The sequence below is a fragment of the Solea solea genome, chromosome 2, assembly GCF_958295425.1.
Source record: "Solea solea chromosome 2, fSolSol10.1, whole genome shotgun sequence".
Classification (NCBI taxonomy): domain Eukaryota; kingdom Metazoa; phylum Chordata; class Actinopteri; order Pleuronectiformes; family Soleidae; genus Solea; species Solea solea.
The window spans coordinates 27,170,889-27,185,649 of NC_081135.1; the positions used below are offsets into that span (position 1 = coordinate 27,170,889).

At 41.8% G+C, this 14,761-nt stretch overlaps 1 protein-coding gene across 3 annotated transcripts in view; it reads right to left on the reverse strand.

Moving 5' to 3' along the window:
• Positions 1-14,761, reverse strand: part of lrp2a (low density lipoprotein receptor-related protein 2a) — a 45,032-nt gene that overhangs the window by 18,253 nt on the left and 12,018 nt on the right. The window contains exons 15-46 of one of the 3 annotated variants that reach the window (XM_058616433.1): positions 14,619-14,759; positions 14,280-14,483; positions 13,577-13,769; positions 13,054-13,179; positions 12,783-12,913; positions 12,367-12,504; positions 12,002-12,283; positions 11,625-11,864; positions 11,051-11,170; positions 10,496-10,612; positions 9,985-10,365; positions 8,926-9,174; positions 8,137-8,348; positions 7,803-7,987; positions 7,448-7,676; positions 7,147-7,324; positions 6,858-6,986; positions 5,907-6,073; positions 5,532-5,675; positions 5,293-5,402; positions 4,652-4,829; positions 4,104-4,317; positions 3,763-4,002; positions 3,459-3,647; positions 2,072-2,992; positions 1,811-1,976; positions 1,426-1,584; positions 1,046-1,335; positions 750-950; positions 520-546; positions 388-423; positions 42-284 (exon numbers count right to left, since the gene is read on the reverse strand). In XM_058616433.1, coding sequence (XP_058472416.1) covers positions 42-284; positions 388-423; positions 520-546; positions 750-950; positions 1,046-1,335; positions 1,426-1,584; positions 1,811-1,976; positions 2,072-2,992; positions 3,459-3,647; positions 3,763-4,002; positions 4,104-4,317; positions 4,652-4,829; positions 5,293-5,402; positions 5,532-5,675; positions 5,907-6,073; positions 6,858-6,986; positions 7,147-7,324; positions 7,448-7,676; positions 7,803-7,987; positions 8,137-8,348; positions 8,926-9,174; positions 9,985-10,365; positions 10,496-10,612; positions 11,051-11,170; positions 11,625-11,864; positions 12,002-12,283; positions 12,367-12,504; positions 12,783-12,913; positions 13,054-13,179; positions 13,577-13,769; positions 14,280-14,483; positions 14,619-14,759 — 6,540 coding nt within the window. Of the gene's footprint in view, positions 1-41; positions 285-387; positions 424-519; positions 547-749; positions 951-1,045; positions 1,336-1,425; positions 1,585-1,810; positions 1,977-2,071; positions 2,993-3,458; positions 3,648-3,762; positions 4,003-4,103; positions 4,318-4,651; positions 4,830-5,292; positions 5,403-5,531; positions 5,676-5,906; positions 6,074-6,857; positions 6,987-7,146; positions 7,325-7,447; positions 7,677-7,802; positions 7,988-8,136; positions 8,349-8,925; positions 9,175-9,593; positions 9,609-9,984; positions 10,366-10,495; positions 10,613-11,050; positions 11,171-11,624; positions 11,865-12,001; positions 12,284-12,366; positions 12,505-12,782; positions 12,914-13,053; positions 13,180-13,576; positions 13,770-14,279; positions 14,484-14,618; positions 14,760-14,761 lie in introns of all 3 variants that reach the window. The other 2 variants (XM_058616434.1, XM_058616435.1) reach the window with 2 other exon arrangements.

Genomic DNA, 14,761 nt, shown 5'->3' on the forward strand with positions numbered 1-14,761 from the left:
ATCTATCTATTTTATTTATGTGGCAGACATAGGATACTCACGGCAATTTTGTTCATCAGAGGTACCATTGTCATAGCAGTTGTTGATGCCATTGCAAACATAGTCCTTCGCAATACAGCGGCCATTGTTGCAGGTGAACTCTGTGTTGGGGTCACATGGTTGAAACAGACAACCAGCCTCGTCGCTGTTGTCTCCACAGTCGTCATAGTGGTCACAGCGGTAGTGGTAGGGCACACATCGTCCATTGCCACAAGTAAACACTGTGGGCTCACAGGTGTGGAAGGCTACCAGATGAGAAACATGGACAAGTCAGTAATCAAAACACTCAAGAGCAAGATCAGGAGAAAGAGGGGTGGTACACACACAAGCAGCAGGCAATCATTTTACCTGACAGTGCAACAAAAGATGACAGCAATCGTGGGACTGCATGCAAAGATACAAGCATATTGGTTCAAATATTAGTGTTGATTTGTTATTACATAGGTAGAGGGAGCATGTTAAAAGTGCAAGCATACACACCAACAAGGTTGAAGTCAGATTTAGGTCCTAAGAGAAAAATTGTTATCACAAAAACAAAAGGAAATATGTATTAGTGGAAGATATAGAAGTAAAGTAAAAATGAAGTAAAGTTCTGAATCATTCATTAGGGGGGAAAAAAGGATTAATCTTTGAGAACTGTAAAAAATCAGCTTATACATGTAGAATTAAGTCTGTGAATTCAAACTCATTGTGTTTGGAGAACACCCTACCACAGACTCTCTCTAACTCGTCACTGCCATCTCCACAGTCGTTGTCATTGTCACATTTCCACTGGGCACGAATACACCGTCCATTCATGCAGGTAAACTGGCCTGGCTGGCACCGAGTCCCGTTATCAGGGATGCAGTGCTTCTTGTCGGCCAGGTACCAGCGACCCTCTGATGGACACCTACACTCAGCTCCGTTGGGTCCTAACGAGATAAAATTGTTGAGTTGAGTTATGGAGTTTTTACAGAATTAAATAAATAAATAACATGTTGATGTGACAATGACACACTGCATGTACCTGGTGTACAGATGTGGCTGCAGCCTCCATTAAATTGCTGGCAGGGGCTGTCACACTGCTGCTGCTTCCTGCTGGATACCACATGGATGTCCATGGGCCGAGATGGAAGGCTCTGAATCATGACCCTCTGATCAGAACCATCGTGTTTATTGGCCCGATAGATGCTGCGTGTGTTCCAGTCAGTCCAATAGATAAACTGGCCAAACATGGTCATAGCAAACGGGTAGATGGCAGTGCTGACAATTACCTCCCGATTAGAGCCAGTGAGAGAGGATCGTTCAATCTTCTGTCTAATGGCAAAGAAAAATAATGATAATAGCAGAATGAGACACTATAGATAAACCTAAGTACATGTTACAGCAGTGTTTTTAGTATCTTACAAGCTGGCATCTGCCCAGTACAGCCGTTCTTCTTCATAGTCAAGGGCCAGTCCATTGGGCCACACAAGACTACTGTTTACAACCTCTGTTCTGAAGTTACCACCCAAGGTGGCACGCTCAATCTTTGCATGGGTTCCCCAGTCTGTCCAATACATGAATCTGTGGGACAGGAAAACATCCATTTCATCTTTTAAAAATATTTTTTACAGAGACAAAGAACCAGAACGAGAGAAAGTAATGGGATATGACAGGCAACAAAGGTTACTGACTTGACCTGGGAGCCATAGGAGCTCAATGTTGCACATCATTCCAACACAGAAAAACGTATTTCTAAATCCCAGTTTAATCTAATGAACGAACAGCGTGAAGTTAGTGGAAGACTTACCCCCTACAAGGATCTAACATGATTGCCCTGGGCCTTGACACATGGGCAATTATAGTCCTCTGAGAGCCGTCCACAGACATGGAGCTAATGCTTTGATTAACATAGTCACTATAGTAAATTCTTCTGTTAATCCAGTCATATGCGATACCATCAGGAGCCCCAAGATCTGTCATAAAACAAAAAGGCACAATATCATAAGTAATATCTCTGATATTGTTCTCTTCATACATACAAAGCCTAACAAAAGAGTGCAAAATATACCTGAAGCCACCACTACAGGGGCAGAGTTGGGAGAGGACAGGCTGATGTAGCTGATCTTGCTTGCTCCAGCACCTGAGCTCAGTGTGAAGTAGACCCTCCTGTCTGTGAGGTCAAAATCCAGTGCCACAGAGGTTCGTGGCACATTGACCACAGGGAAGGGCAACGCATGGTCCTCAGGGTCGAGACGTAGGCTGCGCACTGTGCTCTCTGTTGTGTAGATGAGATAATCGTCCTTTGACACCACACAGCTCTCATTATCTGCTGCAAGATCCCCAAAAGCGCAGCTACATTTCTTGTTGCCAGAACCTGGCATGGCAAAGCACAAGTGGGCACAGCCTCCATTGTTTTCAACGCAGGGGTTATAGTTAAGCTCCTGATCAGAGGTTGGCTGGGAATGTTGGTCGAAGATGGTAATGTCTCTTAGCATGTTGATGTTGTCTCTAATGACAGCAGGCTGCTCCGTGTTACTGGGCTCTTTGCTTGCTTGAAACACCTTCTTCAGGTTTCTGTCCACCCAAATGATGCTACTCTCAAATACTGTGATCCCGTAAGGAGTTGGATAGCGGCTACCATACCTGACTATCTCCGTCTCCCCTCCCTGAGGGTTGACTCGAGCAATCATATCCAGGGAGTCATCCACCCAGTATACATAGCCAGTTTGCCTGTCCAGAGCAAGACCTCGTGGAGTGATAATGCCTGATGACACTAAAATTGTGCGGTTGGTTCCGTCCAAGAGGGCTCGCTCAATTTTGGGGTTCTGGCCATAATCAGCCCAGAACAAGTATCTGTTTCTAGGATCCACAACAATGTGGCGTGGCATGTCCACCTGGGTCTTCAAGAGCACCCTGCGGAAAGTGGTATTCAGGTGGAGCACCTCCACGTATGTCTCGGTCAGGAATGCATTGGTGAAGTACAAATTACCTGAGGACAGATTCCAGAAGGCTGAATGTTAAAAGTGGCATCAATTCTTTTATGCCTCCAGCTACAGTGAAATAAATGAAACAGTTGGATTTGTCAGCAAATGTCTCTTAATTAGCAAATAAAATATTCTCTCCTGTGGCCTGTGTGGCACACCATAAGTTCATATATCTCTCTTTTAGATTTCTGGTTCTGTGAGTCTACATACGTGTTTATCAGACACCATTCAGAAATAAGGAAACTCAATATGAGCAATTGAGGAAAAAAACAGTATAAACTGAATAAATTGAGAATATACACTTAAAATAGTAAATGTAAAAATAACAGATTTGACAGCTTTATTTAAAGAAGAGACCTACATGGGACAAATGTCAAAGCTAATGTCTGGTGCAGCAGATCCCCAGTTCAAATAAATCTTGTGAAAAGGCCTCACATGGATAAAATATGTCAGCTGACACAACAAGCATACCTGCAGCCCAGTCCACAGCAATGCCTCGTATGCCGTTGCGTCCTATTCCAGATGTCACTACGCTACGTAATCCTGAGCCATCTGGCTTGATCCGTCTGACCCCGTTCTGAGTCGCCACAGTGCTGCTGAAGTCACACCAGTAGATGAAACCAGAAGCCATGTGTACATCAATGTGTAAAGCATTACGGCCTGAAAAAGGATAACCAAGTCAGATGCCATTGTTTTTACATCAAACACAGGTTATTTAACATTTTTAAATTTTTAGCATATGTATCTTAGAAAAAGGTGTATGAAAGTCACTGACCTCTCCCAGCCACAGGCACCATGGCCTCAGAGTGGTCTGACCCTTCCAGACTAAAGCCTTTGATTGCAGACAGAGTGGAAATCACGATATAGGACTGGTAGGGAGTGCAGGTCCTGTTGTCCGCACTGAGTTTAAAACCTGTGGCGCATGCACACGTAAACAGACTCTGTGGTCGAGGCAAGCACAGCTGCTCACATGCTCCAACATTGTCAGTGCAGCCATTGGATGTACCTGCAGAAGCTGAGTTTGAGGAGAAACAGTGTGACAAAACAAGCCAGAGTACAACAGTGACAGAGAAATATATGTTCTTACTAGTAATTATGTGTCCCTGCATGACTCACTCTCTCTATGGTGCACTTTCAAGACTCTGAGGCCAGAGACGTTGTCTCGAAACACAACCCTGTTGGCTCCCGTAGACTTGTCCACTCGCTCTATGACTTCAAAGTTGCGGTCAGTGAAGTAGAGGTAGTTTTCATAGACAGCCACACCCCAGGGATGAGACAGGCCTGTTACTATGGTGATACGGTTACTACCATCTGGGTCACCACGCTCAATCTGTGGAGATTCAGTGCAAGGTAAGAAGTCATATTCAGAATTTGTATTTTGTACAATTAGCAACATTAAAGCTGTAGTGCGTAACTTTTAAATATTAAATAAATGTCTCCTACATTTAAACCACTAACAAATTAGTTCACAATTAGATCAGCTCTCCCCCTCTCAGTACAGGAGTATTTTGTTTTTGTGTCTGTGGAGACATTCCTGCACTTCACAAAGAGTAATGTATTTTACATTGCGACTGATGGGGCAAGATGGAAGCGCAAGAGCTACATAGTGATGTAATTTAACATTTGTGACAACGATAGAGAATGAACAGAGCGTGAAAACCCACCATGCCAGTGCTTGTAACAGCCCAGTACAGCTTGTTCTCTCGGATGTCGATGGTGAGGAATTCAATGTGATCGAGATTGTTGGTGAACAGGGTGACAGGGTTGAGCCCGTCCATGTCTGCAGATGCCACCTTGGCAGGAATGCCACTCTCTGTTCCCTGGTCTGTCCAGTATAGTTTGCTGCATGTAAAGATTCAAATTTACAAAAATATTTCCTTTTTAATCATAAAGGAACTTCATACACTTTGAATAGTTTTATAATATATTTTCAAATAAAAACAGTAAATACAAAGTTTATTGTCTAACATAACTTGAAAGGAACTCAGCCTTGCTTTTACAGTAATAATCACATTTACTGTGATTATAAAATGGTTTTGTTTGAGTCAGAGAACTTTCTCAGTCATTAGTTAAACATAGTCAGTAGTCATGGTGGCAAAATAAGAGTTGCAGTACAATGAAATGAACAGCAATAGTTAAGAATTGTTTTTGATCACACTATTGTAAGTTGCTGGGGTCTGAAAGTGCAGTGTGATATTCAGTAACTTGTCTCTAGAGGCAGAGCAGATGGCGCTGAGGTGGCTGTTAGAGCTCAGTAGCTGTGGGGAAGAGGGGCTGTGCCAGGACTTTGTTAAATTGTGCTTACCCACGTGCTGGGTCCACTGCAATGCCAACGGGACTTCCAGCGCCAGTTGGAGAGCCGTTATTTGTGATTAGAGTTTTCCTGTACTGCACCTCCCCTCTCAACTTCAAAACCTGACCAAGCACATACACAAACAGATTTAGTTATTGTAGCTAAGATTGACTGGCATATTGTTATATGTAGGCAGTTATAACAACAAGGCTTTAGTTTTTAGTTATCTAAAAAGGTTTTAGTTATCTCACCTCAATAGATTGGGTAGCTGGATTGGTGTAGTATAGGTTCTCTGTTAACCAGTCCAAGGCCAGGCCTACAGGGGAGCCCAGGATGGCTGCAGGGGCAAACTCTGTCCTGTTAGTACCATCAGCTTTCACTCTATGGATCTCGCCCTGGTGAAGAAAGGAAGGTGGATTAATCACTACCTCTGCTTAATGTACATTAATACAAGAGTTTTTGTTTTATTTTAGTGTTCACTCTATTTCTCCAGTGGTTTTCCTTGGAAAAAAAACAAAAATATTACACTGTATCTCTTGCATGCAAAAAACAAAATTTGTGAGCAAGCATAGCACATAAACAGACAAAAAAACATTGTCTTTAGATAGAAATATTTAGTTACTTACAGGGTGCTCCACCCAGTAAATGGTTTCTTCACTGTCGTCAAAGTCAACATCGTAGCCGTTTTGAAGCCCGGCCACAGGGACCATGGCATCATTACTCTTGTCATCGGGGTTCAAGGAAATGCCATAGATGATGCTGTCTCTCACAACCACCAAGAAAGGATCCTCAACTACAAGTGGAACAAAAAATAATAAACTCAACAAGCTGCTACCCCTAAAGTAAAAATACAAACATACAACTGAATCATTGTGTCTTCTAATTTTCTTTTGACAAAATGCTCCTAAACTACATATTTTCAAGGCTGTGAATCGCTAAATACTTAAAAATTTATAAAAACTAATTCTGAAACAGTGCTAGGACAGCACTGTACCAAGTACCAAGCTAACAGCTCTTTATCTATAAAGAGGATTGACTGGTGAAAGTTGGTTCCACAATCTGATTTGCTTTGTCATCAGAGATTAGAATCAATGAATGGTTGTGGGACATTTTCATTCTTGGATAATCGTTGGCCTCAGGGGGGAAAACTGTGTTCTGCTTGGCTTAATTGGCTGAAACCTGAGATGAGTTAAGCTGTTGACCTAAGGCAGACTCTTTGGACTTTAAATTAAAGTTCCCTTTTCTTCTTGAGAACTTGAAGGACAGGCTTATATGATTCTTATTACTAGAACAGCAGTTTACATGAGAGTCTAAATGGGAGACTGTTGAAAAATACCTATATTCATCTGTGATACAGTTTGGACATTTGAAAAGATTTCCCTTCTTACCAACAATGCAATGGCTGCATTGAACTACAGACAAGAACTTCAACTTCTGCTACAACAAGTTTGCTCTTTTAAAAAAATAGCCATATTTAGCAGTTTGTCAACTTATCAACTACATCTGACCTGACTTCCTATTTCATCAAACTGAGTGATGACAGTTTACCTCCATTTGCCATTTGGCAGGGTGCCTACCTCTGGTGCAGGTGATTTGGTCTGCTGCCAATGTCCAGCCTGAGGGACAAGCACACGAGTAATACCTCGGCCCCACCGCAGAAAGCAGGCAGATATGAGTACAGGAGCTCCTTAAGCAGTGGTTTTCACCTGGGAATTATTAAACAAACCAGGCACACACAAGATCACATGCATACCCACAAAAAGAGTAAAAATGAAGATTAGTCAGCTATCAAGAAAAGTCAGGTATAGTCAAAATCAGCTAATACTGATGCCACAGAAATTAGTTAATGATATTTTATTGCCATACCTGCTGGCTGCCTGGTTGGGTGTACTGCCAGCAGACCCATAGGCTGAGGGAGGTTGAACAGCATCACTGTTTGGTTGTCCCCGTGCCACTTATGGGCTCGCATCACACGGTTGATGTATCTGTCGGTCCAATACACAAAATCCTCAAAAATGGTAATTGCGTGGGGATGTTGAAGTACCTTGTCATAGAGAGCAACAAAAGAAAAATAGAGTGTCTTACAAATACTTTTCAAAAGGAACTCGGTTGTGCTCTGCTTACTTTGTGATTATTAACACAAGATAATGCCTTCTTAAACACTCACCAGGTCGCTGGAGAGAACTTGCTTTCTGTTGTTGCCGTTAAAATCACAGTAGTCGATAAAATCCAAGTAGGCGTCAGCAAAGTACAACAAGTTGTTTGGGTAGTCTATGGTCAGACCGTTGGGCCAGTACAACTTGTTGCTCACGATAACTGTCCTCATTTTTCCATCCATGCTGGCCCTCTCAATACGGGGGTTCCTACCCCAGTCGGTCCAGAACATTAGGTGAGAACTAAAAAAGACAAATGGTCTTCTTTAACACCAATTGCCTCAATAATAAAAATACATGGTACACATTCCAATATACATAATAAACACATGAATCAATAAATTAAAAACCTCTCTGAGCATCACAGACCTGTCCCTTGGATCCAGCACCAGGCCTCGAGGATTGGTAACGTTTTCACTAACTAATACAGTTCGATGGGTCCCATCCAGCTTAGACACTTCAATTGTCTCCAGGACATAGTCAGTCCAGTACAGGTTCCTGCCCACCCAGTCAACAGCAAGGCTCTCTGTCACAGTTACTCCACTGTCAAATATCTGTCCACAAGAGACTCAATCTTAGTTGAAGCTGTTTAGATGTGAGGCTGTGTCTAAATGTAATGTATTGTGTACTGCAAATAATGTTAGGTGCATCATTGTAATTGTATTCTATTCTATTGTAATGAAAGGGTACAAATCAAACTTACCACAGTTCTATCAGTGCCATTTTTGTAAGCACTCCAGATTCTGTCCTGGCTGGTATCAGACCAGTATACACGGTCAGTGACAGAGTCAAAATCCAGGGCCACAATGTTGCGTCCATCTCTAACCAGCGAATAGATGACGTTGGGCTGAGCAGTAATTTCATCTTGCACAATCTGATTTCGACTGGCCACGAGCAAGAAGGCCTGACGAGAATCTGTCAACAGACATCAAGTCTCCGTTATCAACGTGTCATGTCAATTCTCAAGTTAATAAGAGCATTTATCAGCTTTTGCATATCTACCAAGACATATACAACCTGACTGTTAAATGTGTTCCTACTCAAATAGCAAGCCTTTGGGAATGCACTTTTGTCCAGATAATGACTTATTGTATTGCAAAATCTTTCAGCGGGTTATCTGTGTGGAAGAGGAGCTCATGTCAGGCACACTCCCCATAAACAGCCCTTTGTTGGTGATTATGTCCTAATTACACCACTGATGGCCAGTGAGTGACATATATGTTATTTGTCTTATCTACAGAAATCAGAGCAGCAGAGACAGACAAAGGAGAAGAAAGGCAGTGTGTCTGTCCTGCAGTTTGGGGGCCAATGCCCCCCTCCCATAATAGTTTGTTCTTGCCCAACAGCCAGCACAGGGAGGAAAACATGTTGACATACAAATCACTATAGGGCTAATAATATAACTATTTCCGATTAATACGTAGTTATATACAACTACCAGGGGACAAATATGCTCCATACAAAGCAGGTTTAGGACATAATCCCTCCTTACCAGAGGCCTTGCAGGTACGCTGGTCTGCTTCAAGAGTATAGCCGTCTTGACAGTGGCAGCGAAAAGAGCCTCTCTCATTAAAGCAGTGCTGGCTACAGAGTCCAAGGGGATTACACTCATCGATGTCCTCACAGGTTTTGGAGTCATTGCTCAATTGATAACCCACAGGGCAGGTGCACTGAGCCCCAAATGGCCCCTGGATGCAACCATGGGTGCAGCCAGCTTTGTTGTCAGAACAGCTCTCTTGATCTGTGACAAAAGCAGGGCAAACAACCGAGGACTGAAATAAGGAAATAACACATTGAACTAAGTAAAAAAGATGACACATACAACACAAAACTGACACAGGTCGTCTATAAAAACGTCTATAAAATTATGATATTATGCATATTGAACTATTATACTTAACAACAAAGCACAAACTATCATCATTAAATGTGATGATTAGAAAGGCTATTTTGAGCCAGGGCTAGTTTTCATACACATGTTTGCAGGACATTGTTGTTATATTTACCACACAGATTTGACTAGGAATAAATTATTCCTTGGAATGCAATTTGCCAAAATCTGTCACTATTAATATAGTTAATAGAAATATTGTTTATGCTGAGAAATTGATCAAAAACTACTTTCGGAGTATCTACCAATGATTGAGAGTTTGTTCCTACCTGGCAAAGGCTCATCTGAAAGTTGTGAGGAAGGCAAGAAAGGAAAATCATTTTCTGGTTAATACAGGACAAATCACAAACGTGCATGATTTTGACACAAACAAATCCAAAGACAAACAAATTAATTTGAAAACTGTAAAAAAATGACAAAATCAGAACAGCGTATTTCATATGCTGCCGTGAAAAAGACTGCTGTCAAAGAGAATTTTGTTGTATAGAAATGTGCAATGACAATAAAGAATCAATCAAATCAAATCAAATGATTGTCATGTCATGTGAACATGTAACTGAATTTGAAGGGACCACAAAGCCTGGAAATGTGGTTATTCAAACAAAATTAAAAAAACAGTTAATAACAGACAAAAATGACAAAAGCAGAGTACAGACTTACTGCAAAGAGGAGACTCGTCAGCACCATTGGGGCAGTCAGGAGTGTTGTCACACACAGTGGTGAGATTGACACATACACTGTGGCCAGGACACTGCCACTGCCAGCTTGGACAGCGGAAAGGTGGTGTGGGACAGTCCCGTTCATCACTCATATCCCTGCAGTCATTGTCACCATCACAAATCCAGCTGTGCATAACACAGTTTCCATTGTCACAGCGGAAGAGGGAGGAAGGGCAAGTGCGAGGTGGGCAGGCGTGGTGTTCGTCGCTGCCATCCTCACAGTCTGGATGACCATCACACTCCCAGGTGGACGGGACACAGCTCCCATCTGACTGGCACTGGAACTCAGTCTCATGGTGGCACATCCCTGGAGGCCTGGTGGCTATAAAACATAAGGGAACATGATAAACAGCAGGTAAATCCACACATTTGAGCAACTGTGCTGCTCATAATTGTGACAGATTAAATATTGCTTCAGTTTTAAAATCCAATCATTTTCAGTAAATACTCACGACAGCCTTGCTCGTCTGAGCGATCACTGCAGTCAAAGACTCCATCACATCTGTAGTAGGAGTTGATGCACTGGTGACTTCTGGAGCACTTGAACTCATTGACAGTGCAGTTGTAGACTGAAAAAATCCAGCGGAGTATGTTAATACCGATGCTACATATTTCTGCATTTGTGCACATGCTGAGCTCCATAGTTGTGCAACACAAGTAATGAGATCAATGAAGAAAGAGGCTTAACAAATGCTTGCTTAATTTTACAGAACTTTTAATTTACCTCTGTAACATTCTAACATCATTAGCTGATAAAATCAGGACTAAAACTAACTGTACTGTATACCTTTTTTGTCTTGGCAAATTTCATTGGCAAACCAAATAAATCTCTGGCCTACAATATTTGACATTAAAGACTTGGCTGATGCAGGCTTACAATTTGGTCTGAGGAAAGTCTAGATGGTAACAACACTAGTGTAAAGTGTGTAAAAGTGTGAAACTTAATGTGTTTTAAGTTACAACCAAATGTGACTTGTGACTAAATGCATGTTCAGAAAAGTACTCACCACATCCCTGTTCATCTGCCCCATCCACACAGTCCCTGTCTCCATCACAGACATAGCTGGGGTCTATACAACGATGGTCTGGACACTGAAACTGGCCTGGATGGCATGTGCTTCTCAGATCTGTCAACACACATTTTTAGACAAGAACATGAACCTTTGCCATTGAGCTAATCTCCTGGACTTCCTTCCTTTCCTGCACAGGTCTGATGAGATGAAAAAAACAAATAAACAATGCTTTGGTATTACTCTGATACATGTTACTATGTGACTAAACCAGTTTGCATATCTGTTTAATATGTATGTATTTAATACTTAATACATAACAAAGTAACTTTCATCCCTGAAATATCTTTCAGACCTGACATGGGACAAGGGGAACATTCCAATCAATTGCTAAATTTTAACGTTAATACACTTGCTTAAAAAAAAATCCTGAAACCATATAGATCATCACCAAAACTAAAACAAATCCCCAGAAAATGTCATTGAAATTCCTCCTTAACTTTCTGAATTATGTTACTCAACGTTAGCTAAAAACATTTGTTTGTAACCTCCTGGAAGGAGGCATACTCACAGCAGTCAGCTTCATCTGAGCTGTCCCCACAGTCATTATCAGTGTCGCAGCGCCATGTAAATGGGATGCAACGGTGGTTGGCGCAGGTAAACTGATTGACAGGACAAGTTCCTGGCACCTGTGTAGGGCAGTTGTTCTCATCGCTGTTATCAAAACAGTCATTGTGCCCATCGCAACGCCATCCTGCAGGCACACACCGCTGATTGGCACAAGTAAAGGCAGAGGGGGAGCAAGTGGTGTCTGAAAAAACATAGATCATCTTGATTAAATATCATAATAATGAACTGAATTGTAAAAAAGACCCAAGACATTAAACTCTATTATTCTCTAGCCAGGTGGAACCAGTACAATCAACTGAATTTACAAAAAAGCTTTACTGTTAATTCCACAGTTGGCTTCATCACTGTTGTCATGGCAGTCATCAACACCATCGCATCGGTAGCTGTTTGGCACACATTTTCCGTTGCCACAGGAGAAGGAGTAGGCACCACATTGCAGAGTGGGGGGCTCACTGGAAGGGTCCTCCACACACGTCTGTTGATTTGGTGACAGCTTCATGCCATAAGGGCAGCCACACACTCTCTGTGAATCTGGGGCTGGAAAACAGAAGTGGCTGCAGTCTCCGTTAGGATTTGTCTGCCTGTTGCAGAAGTTGGAACCTGAGAAAGGGAATGACGAGAGAAGATGACGAGCCGCAGCTATCAACAGCAAAGTGAAAAGAGCAATGAATAAAGCTACTGACCAGTTTGTGAGTTGGAGTTGAAAGCTTTGACATGCATAATGTGGCTAATTCCTCTTCTGATAATGACCATCTCCCCACCATCGGTCTTGCGTACGCGTACAACTCCACCCAGACGCCAGTCAGTGAAATATGCATAGTCTGATTGGAAGAGAAGCAACAAAGCACTTAGTTCTTTCATCACCTACTCATAGCAGTAATTGCCCTTGTGACTTATGTAAGAATGACAAACCACAGGTCAAGCGCAACAGATTTTCTGTGCTAGTGGACTGACTTCCTTCTTATTTAGACCAAACAAACTTTACTGTACTATACTAGAACTATATATGGGCATTTTTAAGCCATCACCACAGTGGGGTATCCAGTGCCACTAAGCTAGAATTAATGGGCAACTTGATATTCATGACAGAACATATTACCTTCAAAAATTGTGAGACCAAATGGATGGGAGATCTGGGTAATGCGGTCCAATGAAAACCTATTCTTTCCATCAAAAGTGCTGTGCTCAATTTTATCAAAGAAGGCATCCACCCAATAAAGACGCATCAAGCTGGGTAGAAATGAAAGCAGAGAAACATGAGGAGGAACTGCTCCAATGCAAGATCGTTAATATGAAAACCATGAATCACAAGTGAAAAAAAAATTAAAACATTTTTTTTGGTGAATTGTTATAGCAGTGTTTTCCCTTACCTCCAGTCGATAGCCAAGCCATTTGGCCAGCCAAGAGTGGTGTTTACAATAGGCTGGGCATGTGAACCATCACCCCATGCCCTCATAATCTTCGCTGGGCGGTACCAGTCAGTCCAAAAAATATACCTGTCAAAGCAAAGTCAACCAAATAAACTTATTTCATTCAAAATGTACCTGTATTATTATCGTTAATATATGATGATGATATCATATATATTGTTTTATAAATGGGTGCATCTAGTTTCAAAATGATTGCAGCAATGTCGCTCTATTTGAATATACAGTGAAGTATATTCAGTAAACATGAGTTGTAAACTGGCTTAAATGTATTTTATTCAGATATATTTAGGCACAATCTTGGTATAATAAGTAGTAGTAATAATTCCCAATGAATCCCATTAACCTCTCATTAAAGCTCATAATTGGGGTGACACCAGGGGTATTGGAGAGTAAGCAAAGTGTTCATATTATTGCTTTAGGGAAGAGCAGCCACAAAAACACTAATAATCTTAAATTAATTTACCCAATTAGAGGATGAATCACGATGGCCCTCGGGTTGTTGAGGTTACTTATGATGGTTCTCCTGGACTTATCAGCCAGCTTTAAGACAGATATGCTCCGGTATCGTGGGTCAGTCCAGTAGAGGTTTTTTGAAATCCAGTCATAAGCCAGGTCCTCCACTCCCTCCACCCTATTGGCTGCCAGTACCTCCCTGCCTGTGTGAATCGGATTAGTCAGATCATAGTTTACCACTGAGATAGAAGATGAACACATTCAAATATATAGGCTGTCAAGTTGCATTTTCCCCAAGTGGACCAGAGAGTAAAAACTCGAGTAGCTCCAAAAACAACATCACTGATCATAACAGTGGTGTTTCCATTTTTTGTGCAACTGGCTTGTGGATTATCATATTAGTAACTAGTAATATTTGTTAGACAAATCTTTGTTATCTGCTCCAGCTGTTTTTGGGGTGATTAGTTTGAGATGTTAGCTGATAATATGATCAATTTCCATTATCCACATGCCTGTCTATTCACGCCCCATTTTACCGCCGTCAGCCCTATCAGACATTCTCTCAACTCCCTGTATAAACCAGATTGAATCACATGATAGAGTTTTCTGGTAGGAGAGACAAGTATTTCCATGTGTTAAAGCTGTTGTTAGATGTACATGTCTACAGGAACATCTTTTAAAAGCAACAGCTATTAAATCAACATGATTCTCACCTGTCCCATCCACTTTCTGTTTGTAGATAATATCTTTGACTGTGTCTGAGAAGAAGATGGCGTCCTCCTCAGCACTAAAATCCACACCGACAAAGTAGGAAGGTGATCCAGTGACGGGCAGGATGATGTCTTCCTGAGAGGAGAGGTTGAAGGGGATCCCTCTCACGGCCAGCTGGCTGGAGAAAAGCAGGAACTGTCTCACAGCTGCAAATTGATAAAAAAACAAATAATAAGTGTAACAGATATTAGCCTCATAAAAGCAAGTTGGTCTGTCTTAAGCATAATTTACACTTTAAAGCGGAAAAATATTGAGATCTGATTATGAAACACTCTTCTTACCCAAACAGCGCTTTCCATCAACATGCAAGTCGTAGCCCATGCGACATTTGCAGCGGTAACCAAGTCCACCATTGTCACTCCTGTGACTCAGCACACAGATCTGCTCACATCCACCTCTGTCTACACTACAAGGGTTTGCCACT